The 13,655-nt window shown below is 46.0% G+C and overlaps 1 protein-coding gene across 1 annotated transcript; it reads left to right on the top strand.

Moving 5' to 3' along the window:
• The first annotated feature begins 10,339 nt into the window (after positions 1-10,339).
• Positions 10,340-13,375, top strand: LOC123060736 (G-type lectin S-receptor-like serine/threonine-protein kinase At2g19130). The gene has a single exon (XM_044483563.1). It carries the CDS (start codon positions 10,464-10,466, stop codon positions 12,897-12,899), a length of 2,436 nt encoding a protein of 811 aa, XP_044339498.1. The 5' UTR covers positions 10,340-10,463; the 3' UTR covers positions 12,900-13,375.
• The last annotated feature ends 280 nt before the right edge of the window (positions 13,376-13,655 follow it).

Here is a 13,655-nt window from a genome sequence, read left to right as displayed (position 1 = left end):
AGCAAATGATTCACAAAAGGAGGCTACTATCTCAGAGTCAAGTCCATATTTAGTGCTAAACTTTTGAAAAGCATCGGTATCCATAAAAGATTTAACACAACCATACTTAAGTTTAATACCTGACTCTTTACCTTTGTTGAGTTCTCAATCTTCAGAGTTGTGTTTAATTCTTTCCAAAAGATCCCATCGGAATTCAATAGTCTTCTTCATAAAAGAACCAGCACAAGAAGTATTAAGCATGGTTTGATCATTACGAGAAAGCCGAGCATAAAAATTCTGGATAATAATTTCTCTTGAGAGCTCATGATTGGGGCATGAATATAACATTGACTTAAGCCTCCCCCAAGTTAGAGTTATACTTTCTCCTTCACGAGGCCAAAAATTATAGATATTATTCCGATCACGACGAACTAGATGCATAGGATAAAAGTTTTGGTGGAACTCCAATTTCAGATGATTCCAATTCCATGATCCAATATCATCGCATAGCCTATACCATGCAAATGTTGTTCCCTTCAAAGATAAAGGGAAAAACTTTCTCATCACCTCATCTCTGGGTAAACCTGCAAACTTAAACAATCCACAAATGTTTTCCACATATATCAAGTGCATATCAGGATGTTTAGTTCCATCTCCTGCATAAGGATTAGCTAGCAGTTGTTTTATCATACCCGAAGGAATTTCATATTCAATATTTTCAGTAGGTGCTATAGGTTGAGGGGCAATTAATTGTGGTTCTGGACGAGGTGAAGATACCCGAACATACCCCTCAAAGGATTGTTTTCCATAGTAACAAGTGACAATAAATTTCAGCACACTATATAAATGTTTCCTTACCGAGTTCCACTTACCAGAAGCACTTCACTCCCCGACAATGGCGCCAGTAAATAGCCTTGATGACCCACAAGTATAGGTGATCAATTGTAGCTCTTTTCGATAAGTAAGAGTGTCGAACCCAACGAGGAGCAGAAGGAAAATGACAAGTAGTTTTCAGTAAGGTAATGTCCGCAAGTGCTGAAATTGTAAGTAGCGAGTAGTATGATAGCAAGATAATATTTAACAAGCAAGTAAAAATAATAGTAACAAGTATGCAGCAAGGTAGCCCAATCCTTTTGAGGCAAAGGACAGGCCAAAACGGTCTCTTATAGTAAGCAAAGTTTTCTTGAGGGTACACGGCAATTTGATCTAGTTACTTTCATCATGTTGGTTTGATTTGTGTTTGCTACTTTGATAATTTGATATGTGGGTGGACCGGTGCTTAGGTGTTGTTCTTACTTGAACAAACCTCCTACTTATGATTAACCCTCCCGCAAGCATCCACAACTACGAGAAAAGTATTAAGAATAGATTCTAACCATAGCATTAAACTCTAGGATCCAATCGGTCCCTTACGGAATAGTGCATAAACTGGGGTTTAAGTTTCTGTCACTCTCGCAACCCACCATCTATTTACTACTCCACAATGCATTCCCTTAGGCCCAAATATGGTGAAGTGTCATGTAGTCCACGTTCACATGACACCACTAAGGGAATCACAACATAAATACTATCAAAATATCAAACACATATCAAATTGACATGATTACTTGCAACATGATTTATCCCGTGACCCCAAGAGCGAAGGTAACTACTCACAAACAACAAACATGCTCATGATCAGAGGGGTATTAATATGCATAATGGATCTGAACATATAATCTTCCACCAAATAAACCATATAGTAATCAACCACAAGATGTAATCAACACTACTAGTCACCCCCTAGCAACAATCTATAGTTCCGGTAACAAGATTGCATACAAGAGATGAAGTAGGGTTTGAGATGAGATGGTGCTGGTGAATATGTTGATGGAGATTGACCTCCCCAAGATGGGAGAGTTGTTAGCGATGATGATGACGATGATTTCCCCCTCCGGGAGGGAAGTTCCCCCGACAGAATTGCTCCGCCGGAGGGCAAAAGTGCTCCTGCCCAAGTTCCGCCTCGAGGTGGCGGTGCTTCGTCCCAAAAGTCCTCCTCTTATTTTTTTTCTAGGTCAAAACCACTTATATACCAAAAGATGGGCACCGGAAGTGGGCCGAGGAGGCCACAACCCACCAGGGCGTGCCTGGGGGGATGGCGCGCCCAGGTGGGTTGTGCCCACCTGGTGGCCCCCCTCTGGTGTTTATTGACTCCAATATTCCTTAAATAATTCATAAGAATTCTCCGTAAAGTTTCAGATCATTTGGAGTTATGTAGAATAGGTGGCCTGTCGTAGCTTTTCCAGGTCCAGATTTCTAGCTGTCGGAATTCTCCCTCTTGGTGTGTTCCTTGCAAATTATGAGAGAAAAGGCATTAGAATTACTCCAAAAAGCATTATTATGGATAAAACATTATAAATAACAGTAAGAAAACATGATGCAAAATGGACGTATCAGTGTAGTATTGCCTGCTGTGTATGTAGAGGTGGCTTGGTCCCGGCTAGTCACGCAACATGCAGCAGTGCTTAGGGTGATCGGCCGATGACCCCTTCGCGCTTAGGATGTAGACAAACGTGTTGACCTCTCTGGAGAGTCTAGGTAGTACTTCAGTGTGTCGATTATCCTAGGCCGAACATTACCCAAAAAAGTGTGTCCAGCCAGCGGTAATCGAGGGTGTTGGGTTATGTGGTGCACCTTTGTAGGGAAGTTAAACTATTCAAATAGCCATGTCCACTATAATAGGATGACTTGGAGTTGTATCCCTACCTCTTAAAACTAAAACCGGATACTTGATAAAACACACCCAGATACAGGTAGGAATACCCAAAGATCACTTTCCCACAGGGAGACGAGGAGAGGATCTCCGAGCAAGATATTGCTATATGTGCATGCAAGATGATACCATATATGCTTGATATGTCTCCAACGTATCTATAATTTTTTATTGTTCCATGCTTTTATATTATCAGTCTTGGATGTTTTATAATCATTTTATAGTCATTTTATATCATTTTTTGGTACTAACCTATTGACATAGTGCCAAGTGCCAGTTACTGTTTTCTACATGTTTTTTACATCGCGGGAAATCAATATCAAACGGAGTCCAAACACAAAGAAACTTTACAGAGATTTTTTTGGACCAAAAGGAACATAATGGGCCCTGGCTGCGCCTCGGGGTGCTCCAAGGAAAGCACAACCCACCAGGGCGCGCCAGGAGGCCCGGGCGTGCCCTGGTGGGTTGTGCCCACCTCAGGTGCCCCCCGGACCGCCTCTTTGCTCTATAAATACCCCAATATTCCCAAAACCCTAGGGGACTCAACAAAATATTCATCCAGCCACCGCAGAGTCCAGAACCCCAGATCCAATCTAGACACCATCTCGAATGGGGTTGCCTCTTCGATGATGTGTGAGTAGTTCTTTGTAGACCTTCGGGTCCGTAGTTAGTAGCTAGATGGCTTTCTCTCTCTCTCTCTCTCTCTCTCTCTCTCTCTCTCTCTCTTGATTCGTAATACAATGGTCTCTTGGAGATCCATATGATGTAACTCTTTTGCGGTGTGTTTGTTGGGATCGATGAACTTTGAGTTTATGATCAGATCTATCTTTTTATATCCATGAAAGTATTTGAGTTTCTTTGATCTCTTTTATGCATGATTGCTTATAGCCTCGTATTTATTCTCTGATATTTGGGTTTTATTTGGCCAACTTGATCTATTTATATTGCAATGGGAAGAGGTGCTTTGTAGTGGGTTCAATCTTACGGTGCTTGATCCCAGTGACAGATGGGGAACCGACACGTATGTATCGTTGCTACTAAGGATAAAACGATGGGGTCTATCTCTACATAGATAGATCTTGTCTACATCATGTCATCGTTCTTATTCCATTACCCTGTTTCTTCATGAACTTAATAAACTAGATGCATACTGGATAGCGGTCGATGTGTGGAGTAATAGTAGTATATGCAGGCAGGAGACGGTCTACTAATCTTGGACGTGATGCCTATGTAATGATCATTGCCTGGATATCATCATGAGTATTTGAAGTTCTATCAATTTTCCAACATTAATTTGTTCACCCACCGTTTGCTATTTTTCTCGAGAGAAGCCACTAGTGAAACCTACGGCTCCCGGGTCTCTTTCTCATATTATTTACCTTTGCGATCTATTTGCCTTTGCTTTTATTTTCAGATCTACTAAACCAAAAACCCAAAAATACCTTGCTGCAATTTATTCTTATTTATTCTATTTGGCGTTTGATCTATCAATCTACTACAAATTTACCTCATGTACATTTCCCTATCTAGAGGCGCCGTACCCCGGAAGGGATTGACAACCCCTTTAACACGTCGGGTTGCGAGAAGTTGTTATTTGTGTGCATGTGTTGTTTACGTTGTGTTGCTTGGTTCCCCTACTGGTTCGATAACCTTGGTTTCACATCTGAGGCAAATACCTATCGCCGATGTGCTGCATCATGCCTTCCTCTTTGGGGAAATAACGACGTAGCTTCAAGCGACATCAATGCTCCTCTCTTCTACTGCTGAAAGATGTTTTCTTCGATAGGATGACCTTCCTCCCCTTATTCTTGCATTTTTGCAGTTTAGTTCAAAGATATAACCTCATTCCTTTCACATCGATGCATTTATAGTATAGTTCTGATGTAAGTCTTGCGAGTACTTTGGATGAGTGCTCACTATTGCTTTGCTACTCTTTTCATTCGACCTGGTTGCTGCAACAGCTGGTAGCACCGCGGATGCAGGTTACCCTGATGGTGGGTACTACATGGAGACCGCTGACCATGAGTAGTTCGGAGGTACCATGCAGGAGGCCTTGCCTTTCGATCTAGTGTCATTGTTTCGCTCAGCCTTCTTAAGGAAAACTTGTCTAACTATGTGTGTACTCAAATAATATTTTCTTTCATGACCGATGTATTATGGGTCCTCATGGCCCTGGTTTGTAATATAAAGATTTATGTTTACCTCTGTGTGTAGAGTCGTGTTGTGAAATTAACATGGGTCACCGTTCATGATCGTGCATGATGCATGCATGATTAGTGCACAATTATAAATGAGGGTATCACAACCACCTCCTCCACCACGTTTGCATCCGGCGCAATCACTCTGTCGATGTCGAGCTACTCTTCCACCTGCTGGTGCTCCTGGAGGAGCTAGAGGTTGTAGGCCGCGTTGGCCCGCGCCTCCTGGAAATGCTCCTCCCGCTCCTCCCACCATGTCCACGTATGCGCATGTGCCTCAACGATGGTCATGGTGCAACGCACCAACAAGGGTGGGCCAGCGAGGAGGGTTGTGTCGACTCATCTTCAGTCACCTCCTCCATTGGGACATCGTCGGCCTCCGGCTGCCAGACTGCCATCTCCTTCTTATGCTTCGGCGACAGTCCATCCCGGAGAGTTTTAGAACGCGAGGAGGCCATGGTGGGAGTGGTGTGGAGAGGAGAAAGGGACCAGAGGAGAATGAATGCAGATATGGTCGAGGCTGCAGTTTATATAGCGGGTGAATGGGAATGGTGGGCGAAAGATAGACGAATGGGTGGTGCTGGATTAGGTTTCTGGCAACCGCGTGTGATGTCTACTACGGAACTTTGACCTTGTAGACGTTGTTGGGCCTCCAAGTGCAGAGTTTTGTAGGACAGCGGCAAATTTCCCTCAAGTGGATGACCTAAGGTTTATCAATCCGTGGGAGGCATTGGATGAAGATGGTCTCTCTCAAACAACCCTGCAACCAAATAACAAAGAGTCTCTTGTGTCCCCAACACACCCAATACAATGGTAAATTGTATAGGTGCACTGTTTCGGCGAAGACATGGTGATACAAGTGCAATATGGATGGTAGATATAGGTTTTTGTAATCTGAAAATATAAAAACAGCAAGGTAACTAGTAACAAAAGTGAGCGAAAACGGTATTGCAATGCTTGAAAACAAGGCCTAGGGTTCATATTTTCACTAGTGCAAGTTCTCTCAACAATGATAACATAATTAGATCATATAACAATCCCTCAACGTGCAACAAAGAGTCACTCCAAAGTCACTAATAGCGGAGAACAAACGAAGAGATTATTGTAGGGTGCAAAACCACCTCAAAGTTATTCTTTCTGATCGATCTATTGGGCTATTCCTACAAGTGTCACAAACAGTCCTAGAGTTCATACTAAAATAACACCTTCAGACACATATCAACCAAAACCCTAATGTCACCTAGATACTCCAATGTCACCACAAGTATTCGCGGGTTTGATTATACGATATGCATCACACAATCTCAGATTCATCTATTCGAACCAACACAAAGAACTTCAAAGAGTGCCCCAAAGTTTCTGCCGGAGAGTCAAGACGAAAATGTGTGCCAACCCGTATGCATAAGTTCACGAGGTCACGGAACTTGCAAGTTGATCACCAAAACATACATCAAGTGCATCACATGATATCCCATTGTCACCACAGATAAGCACATGCAAGACATACATCAAGTGTTCTCAAATCCTTATAGACTCAATCCAATAACATAACTTAAAAGGGAAAACTCAATCCATTACAAGAAGGTAGAGGGAGAGAAACATCATAAGATCCAACTATAATAGCAAAGCTCGCGGTACATCAAGATTGTGCCATATCAAGAACACGAGAGAGAGAGAGGGAGGGAGATTAAACACATAGCTACTGGTACATACCCTCAGCCCCGAGGGTGAACTACTCCCTCCTCGTCATGTAGACCGCCGGGATGATGAAGATGGCCACTGGTGATGGTTTCCCCCTCCGACGGGGTGCCGGAACAGGGTCCCTATTGATTTTTGGTGGCTACAGAGGCTTGCGGCGGCGGAACTCCCGATCTTGATTCTGTTCTGGAGGTTTGGGGATATGTAAAAGGTGTTGGCGTCGAGAACAAGTCAGGGGAGTCCACGAGGGGCCCACAAGGTCGGAAGGCGCACCCTAGGGGGGTGGGGGCGCCCTTCACCCTTTTGGAGGCCTCGGGACTCCTTTGGTGCATCTCCGGTACTCCGTGGGCTTCTTTTGGTCCAAAAACAATCGTCGTAAAGTTTCAGGTCATTTGGACTCCGTTTGATATTCCTTTTCTATAAAACTCAAAAACAAGAAAAAACAGAAACTGGCACTGGGCTTTAGGTTAATAGGTTAGTCCCAAAAATCATATAAAATAGCATATAAATGCATATAAAACATCCAAGATAGATAATATAATAGCATGGAACAATCAAAAATTGTAGATACATTGGACACGTATCAGCGTGTCATTAATGTGGGCGTCAGATGGACAGACGGACGGTCGCGGTGCCGTTTGAACACGAAGCAGTCGTGTGCACCGGAAGCAGCATGGGCGGTGCTCTCTCGGCCGACGCGCCGCTTCAATGCCGGTGGCAGTGAGAGGTCACGTCCACTCTGGCCGGGCATGAATGCGGCACTGGCGCTCTAGAGCGGCACTGACCGCTTCGGGCGGGAACGCGCGCAGGCGAGGAAGGAGGGTGTTGGGTTGGCCAGGGTGGTCAGAAGCGGGCGTGGGTGCTTTTCGGACGCCCGTAAAGCCCCCTCCCCCTAGTTTGTCTCCGGATTGCAGGAGAAAATACGTCCGGATCGTCAAGCGGACCGATATAGGACTTGTGTTGGATGACACAATCTGTTCGGACCGTGCTGTCTGGACGTATGCGGGTAGTTTAAGGGTCGACGTTGAAGAAGCCCTTACATCATAAGTGAATGGCATGCTACACATGGGTCATTCCTTTAGGAGGGTCTGTGGGAGCAAACATTTGAGGCATCCTTTGGTTTGTAGGAATCTCATAGGATCTCTATAGGATAGAATTTGCATAGGAAAATTTTCTTTCAATCTCTTTGGTTTGTGGGAATGGATTTCTATTCATATGTAGGATAAAAATCAATCCTTCACATTTTGGAGAAAAAAATATTAGCTAAGACTTAATGGAAAAGTTCATATTATATGTATCAAATGACATCTCTTTCTCTATAGGAATTGAGATACATGTCATCTCACTTCCTATAATCTTCCTATTTCTATAACATTCCTATCCTATGAATCAAAGGAGGCCTGAGCTGTTACGTTGAGAAGGTGTGGTGTGAATGTTGTGGCCACGTCGTTATTGTCATGTGTCACCGCTTTGAGATTCACCCGCGGAATCGGACATACCATAGAGCGGTCCTTCAAAAACCGCTCACTGGGAACGTCAACTCTATAATATTTTCATATTAAAATCTCGTTTGGATATAGCCATAAGTTAAAAATGACTAGGATCACAGCGGACAAGTACGTACTTCAAAGAGATTTCGAGGCGAGGTTCATTTTACCAGAAAAATATCCAAAAGTACCAGCCCTTACATGCTAGTACTATTTTCTCCAAAAAAAAAACGAATTTGCACATTTCTAAAATTCTGTAAAACTAATGTGTGTTCACAAGATAACTATGCACAACACCTAAAACATTCAAATCAAAATTTGGAATACGCGATGAGAAAAAATTAATCCAGATGTAGATAGTGTCAATTTAATTTTGTCTTATTTTGACTATTCAAGATAAATTTGCCTTTTTTCTCAATGTGTATTTCAAGTTTAGATCTGAATTTTTTAAGGGTTTTAGACATATGTGTTGTAAGCCTAGGTTGGCTGCCCAGTCACAATGGGACTCAAAATTGCCACCCAATCCTAGGTTGACTAAATTGCCACCCAACCGGGCCTGACAAATCCAACCCAAATGTTTGGGCTGTTCGGCACTCCCCATACCCGTCCATATCTTGGACGGATATGAGGACGCTCGGATGTGCTCGTCACGACCCCACAAAATCCCTATCTGCCGGACAAAATCCTAGTTCACAGCCCACTGTACTCTCACTCAATCCACTCCCATTCCATCCCATTCCCTCCAATCCCGTCCCCCCTCCGACCGGTTGTCCACTTATTTGCATATCTAACAACCTATTTTCTTGTTAAGCCTAAAATTTAGAGAAGAAGTTAAAAATTGTTAGTCGGCTATTCACACCGGTTAGTCGATCATACTGATCCTTTCACATGCCTTGGACCGTGCGCATGCCAAAAGTGTAAAAAATCTAACACCAACTTTTTAGCGCTAAAAATTCGACGACCAGATTTACCATGTGAAAACTGATAAAATTGCCATGCTTATGTATAAGGATTGGGAAAAAAAATGTCAGGTTGAGATCCAACAACTGAGATCACATCCTAGCGTGGGAGCATTTAAGTTCCCATGTCATCTGATATGCATTATAAGGATTTGCCATTTCATGTAGCAAAGGATTTGCCATTTCATGTAGCAAAGGATTTGCCGTGTCATGTAGCACTAAAAATAAACAGAAAAATTTCCACACATCAACGACTAATTGCCATGGACGTCAGGTTTTTTTAGCTCGACTAGAGAGATCCAAGAGCCACTTTGTTCCAAACCCACGTTTCTTCCAAGTAAAGGGTTTAAGTTTAGATCCAACCCGAAAGTTAAGGACGTGTGAGACCTTTTATATAATGGATCCTCCCCACTTCGCTAACTGTTGTGTCGAGGAGAGAAGAAGGACCCGGACGCGCCTCGCCGGGGCATGGCAGGTGGGGGTCGGGGCCATGTGCACAGGCGTGCGTAATCTGGTCAGTGCATTTGCAGGAGTCCGGAAGAGCATGTCTCCGAAACTGTTTGTCTTTATGATCCTACACCAGGAAGAGCGAATTAGGTTTTTGGAAAGCGCTCCACACAACTGCTCGAGTTTGTCACCGTGGGTTGTCTTCTATCTATGTCGGACGGCGTCACGTACCGACGTCTCCAACCTCATATGCATCGTCCGACATTCACCAACGTCGTCGTCAACAATATCGCTAGCGGCATGGCTACTAACGAACAGTACGTGCATCCTGATATGTTCATATCCCTAATTATGGTTGATGTGACATGTGTATTGCTGTCTTGCATGTTTTTCAGTTCATCTAGTATGTTAGATTGTTGCATTCTAGTTACTGTTCCAGTCATGAATTATTTATTGAAATTAATTACAAATTTACCTAATATTCCAACAGGACCTCCCTGCACGCCTAATTCTTTTCTCTGGGAGGAGAGGATTAGAGAGATCCAAGAGCCACCTTCTTTCAAACCCCGTTTCCTCATGACATGCAACAGAAAAGGCGACGAGACTGTCAAAGGCTCTCGCAAAGCGGTGCAATTTAAACTTGTCAACCACTATATCATGTCAGTTTATAAGAAGAAAGATAAGCCGATTTCCACATAATTTCACCGTCCACTACAGCGTCCGCACGCACAAACACACACGAAAAGACAAAAGCTGAACTGTCACTCTGTGAAGGGAAGTGATTGAATCCCCTCAAAAAAAAGGGAAGTGATTGAAGGTGACATGGGCGGGTGCGGGCGATATTTACACCGCAAACCTGAAGTGCAAACCACTCTCTGCTCTGAACTTCTGAAGCTTGCTGAACTGGAGCAAGCTTTGAGAGCAAGACGAGCCGGCGGCGCCAATGGCGGCGGTGACGGGCGTTCACCGTCACCACTGGTCGGGCTGGAGGATTGGGGGAGGTTCCCAGTTCGTTCCTCGGAAAGTTATGCACACCAATGGCGGCGGCGCGGCGCGTTCGCTCGGCCTCGGCCTCTCCCCAACCAAAGGGGCGGCGCTGGTATTTCTCTTCCTCCTGCTCATTGACGGTGCCCTGCTTGCCGCGTCTGCCACCACGGACACCATCCTCCCCGGCGAGGGCATCTCCGGGAACGAGACCCTGGTCTCCAGGAGCGGCGGCTTCGAGCTGGGCTTCTTCTCCCCAGGCCCCGGCATCCACTACTTCCTGGGTGTCCGGTTCCGGAATATGGGCCACAGCCCTACCTTCTGGCTCGGGGACAGGGTCGTCATCACCGACCTGCCCGCCGCGTCGCTGGAGATCTTCGCCGACAGTCTCTGCATCAAGCAGAATGGAGCCAGCCTCCGGTGCATGCCGTCGCCGGGCGGCAATGTGTCGTCCGCCGCCGTGGCGGTCCTCCTCGACAACGGCAACCTGGTGGTGAGGGACCAGGGGAACTCCTCCCTGGTCCTGTGGCAGAGCTTCGACTACCCCAGCGACGCGCTGCTCCCCGGAGCTAGGCTCGGGCTCGACAAGGACACCGGGAAGAACGTCTCGCTGACGTTCAAGAGCTTCTCGCACAACGGCAGCCTCAGCGTCGACGCGAACCGCAGGAACGGGTTCGTGCTCACCACCGACGGCCATGCCAACCGCGGCACCTTCCCGGACTGGATGGTGTCCTCTCAAGACAATGGCAGCTCGCTGCTGCTCAATCACAGGGAGGGCCTGAACAGTACCGAGTTCTTGCAGTTCCATCTGGGGCAAGTCAGCCTAATGCGGTACTCGGAGCCGGATCCCGCCGGAAACGGCACCGGTGGTTGGGTTGCTCGCTGGTCCTTCCCTTCCAATTGCAAGTCCGGCGGGTTCTTCTGCGGTAAGTTCGGCGCCTGCACGAGCAGCGGGAAGTGCGGCTGTGTGGGCGGGTTCACGCCGTCGTACCCGATTGAGTGGGGGCTTGGGTACTTCGTCAACGGCTGCTCGAGGTCTCTCCCGCTGAGCTGCGAGTCCGACGGCCAGACGGAGCACGATGACTCCTTCGCCCCGTTGGACAAGCTGCAAGGGCTTCCTTACGACGCCCAGGAAGAGATGGCCGGAACTGATGAAGTCTGCAGAGAGGCTTGCCGGAGCAAATGCTACTGCATCGCCTACTCGTATGGCGGCCATGGATGCAAGCTATGGTACCACAACCTGTATAATCTGAGCTTGGCTGCCAGGCCACCGTACAGCAAGATCTACCTCCGTTTGGGCCCCGCGCCCAGGAACAAGAAAGGCTTGCAAGCAAGAGGAATTGCATTATTGGTCACTGGATTGATATGCTTTGCTTCCTTGATACTGATAATGGTGCTGCTATGGAGATTCAGGAGGAATTCGCTTGCCGCCGGGAAGTTTGAAGTGGAAGGCCCTCTTGTGGTCTACACTTATGCACAGATCAAGAAAGCCACGATGAATTTCTCCGATAAAATCGGCCAGGGGGGATTCGGAAGTGTTTTCAGGGGAACGCTGCCGGGATCAACAGACATCGCTGTGAAGAATCTCAAAGTAATCGGGGAAGCAGAGAAGCAGTTCAGAACAGAGGTGCAGACACTCGGAGCGATCCAACATAATAAGCTGGTCCGTCTGCTGGGATTCTGTGTCAAGGAGGACAGAAGGTTGCTCGTCTATGAGTACATGCCAAATGGCTCCTTGGACGCTCATCTCTTTAGGGAGAAATCTGGTGTGTTGAGTTGGAACGTTCGCTACCAAATTGCACTGGGCATCGCCAAGGGTCTCGCCTATCTGCATGAAGAATGTGAGGACTGCATCATACACTGCGACATCAAACCCGAGAACATACTGCTCGACGCGGAGTTCTGCCCCAAGATCGCCGATTTCGGCATGGCGAAGCTGCTGGGACGGGAATTCAACTCCGCGCTGACCACCATGCGAGGAACCATGGGATACCTCGCGCCGGAGTGGCTGTCCGGGCTGCCCATCACCAGGAAGGCCGACGTGTACAGCTTCGGCATTGTGCTCTTCGAGATCGTCTCGGGGAGAAGGTGCACTGAGGTGGTGAAAATTGGGAGCCATCGGTATTTTCCTCTCCACGCGGCTGCGCAGGTGAACGAAGGGGAGGTTCTGTGCCTGCTGGACGCTCGGCTGGAAGGCGATGCTAATGTGGAGGAGCTGGAGGTCATCTGTAGGGTCGCCTGCTGGTGCATCCAGGACCAGGAGAACGATAGGCCGTCAATGGGGCAAGCTGTTCGCATGTTGGAAGGTGTCGTGGACGTTGATATGCCTCCAGTACCAACTTCGCTTCAGGACCTTATGGAGGGTGATGGAAGTGATATATATCCTGATTCCTGAAGAAGGTTGCTAGAGAAATCCAATTCCGGATTTGTTGGATCTGAATCTGAATATGTGTTCAGATTTGTTTCCAATTACAGACTACAAGCCCTCTACTAAAAAGTATTGAAAACTCATTTGTACACCGTACAAATTCCCTCTGTGGAATGTTGTAGGGATTCAGCGAAGTCGGAACAAGAAGAAACAGTCTTCTTGCAGACTCTCCAATGCATCCCTCTACCATGGACTGACAAAGATGTCCAAGGCCGGTCGACAGACTCTCCATTGAGGTTCTACACGTGATCCAAAGGCCCAGATCTTATAAAGTCAAAACTGAAGCCCTGACTTTCTAGACTTGTAGTTTTTCAGCAGATTCAGTGATAAAACAGCAGCAACTATGCCCTCCACGCTACGAAAATTGTACAACAGATAACTGGTATTCGTTGCAAATATGGTTCTTAATTAAATATGAAGAAGACTTTTTTTTGCGAGGGAAATATGAAGAAGACTTGACATCAAAGCAAGTGCTACTGCTGTAGAAACTAAGTAAATTAAATGTGAACAGATTGTAGAAGCAAAGAGTACAGGCTGAACAAAGTAAAAACTTGACACCATTGCTACTGCTCTACCAACCCAGAAAAGTACAAAACGGAAGTCCCCTTCTGCTTGCGCTCTCAAATGAGCGCGTGGTGAACAATAACACCAAAAAACATATTTAAATAAAGTTTCAAAAATTCTGAATTTTTTTTGGCAAACTTTGACAATTTTTTCATGTGT

This window comes from Triticum aestivum, chromosome 3A (assembly GCF_018294505.1).
Source record: "Triticum aestivum cultivar Chinese Spring chromosome 3A, IWGSC CS RefSeq v2.1, whole genome shotgun sequence".
Classification (NCBI taxonomy): domain Eukaryota; kingdom Viridiplantae; phylum Streptophyta; class Magnoliopsida; order Poales; family Poaceae; genus Triticum; species Triticum aestivum.
The sequence above is the reverse complement of the archived record's forward strand: the minus strand, read 5'-3'. Positions and strand labels throughout refer to the sequence as shown.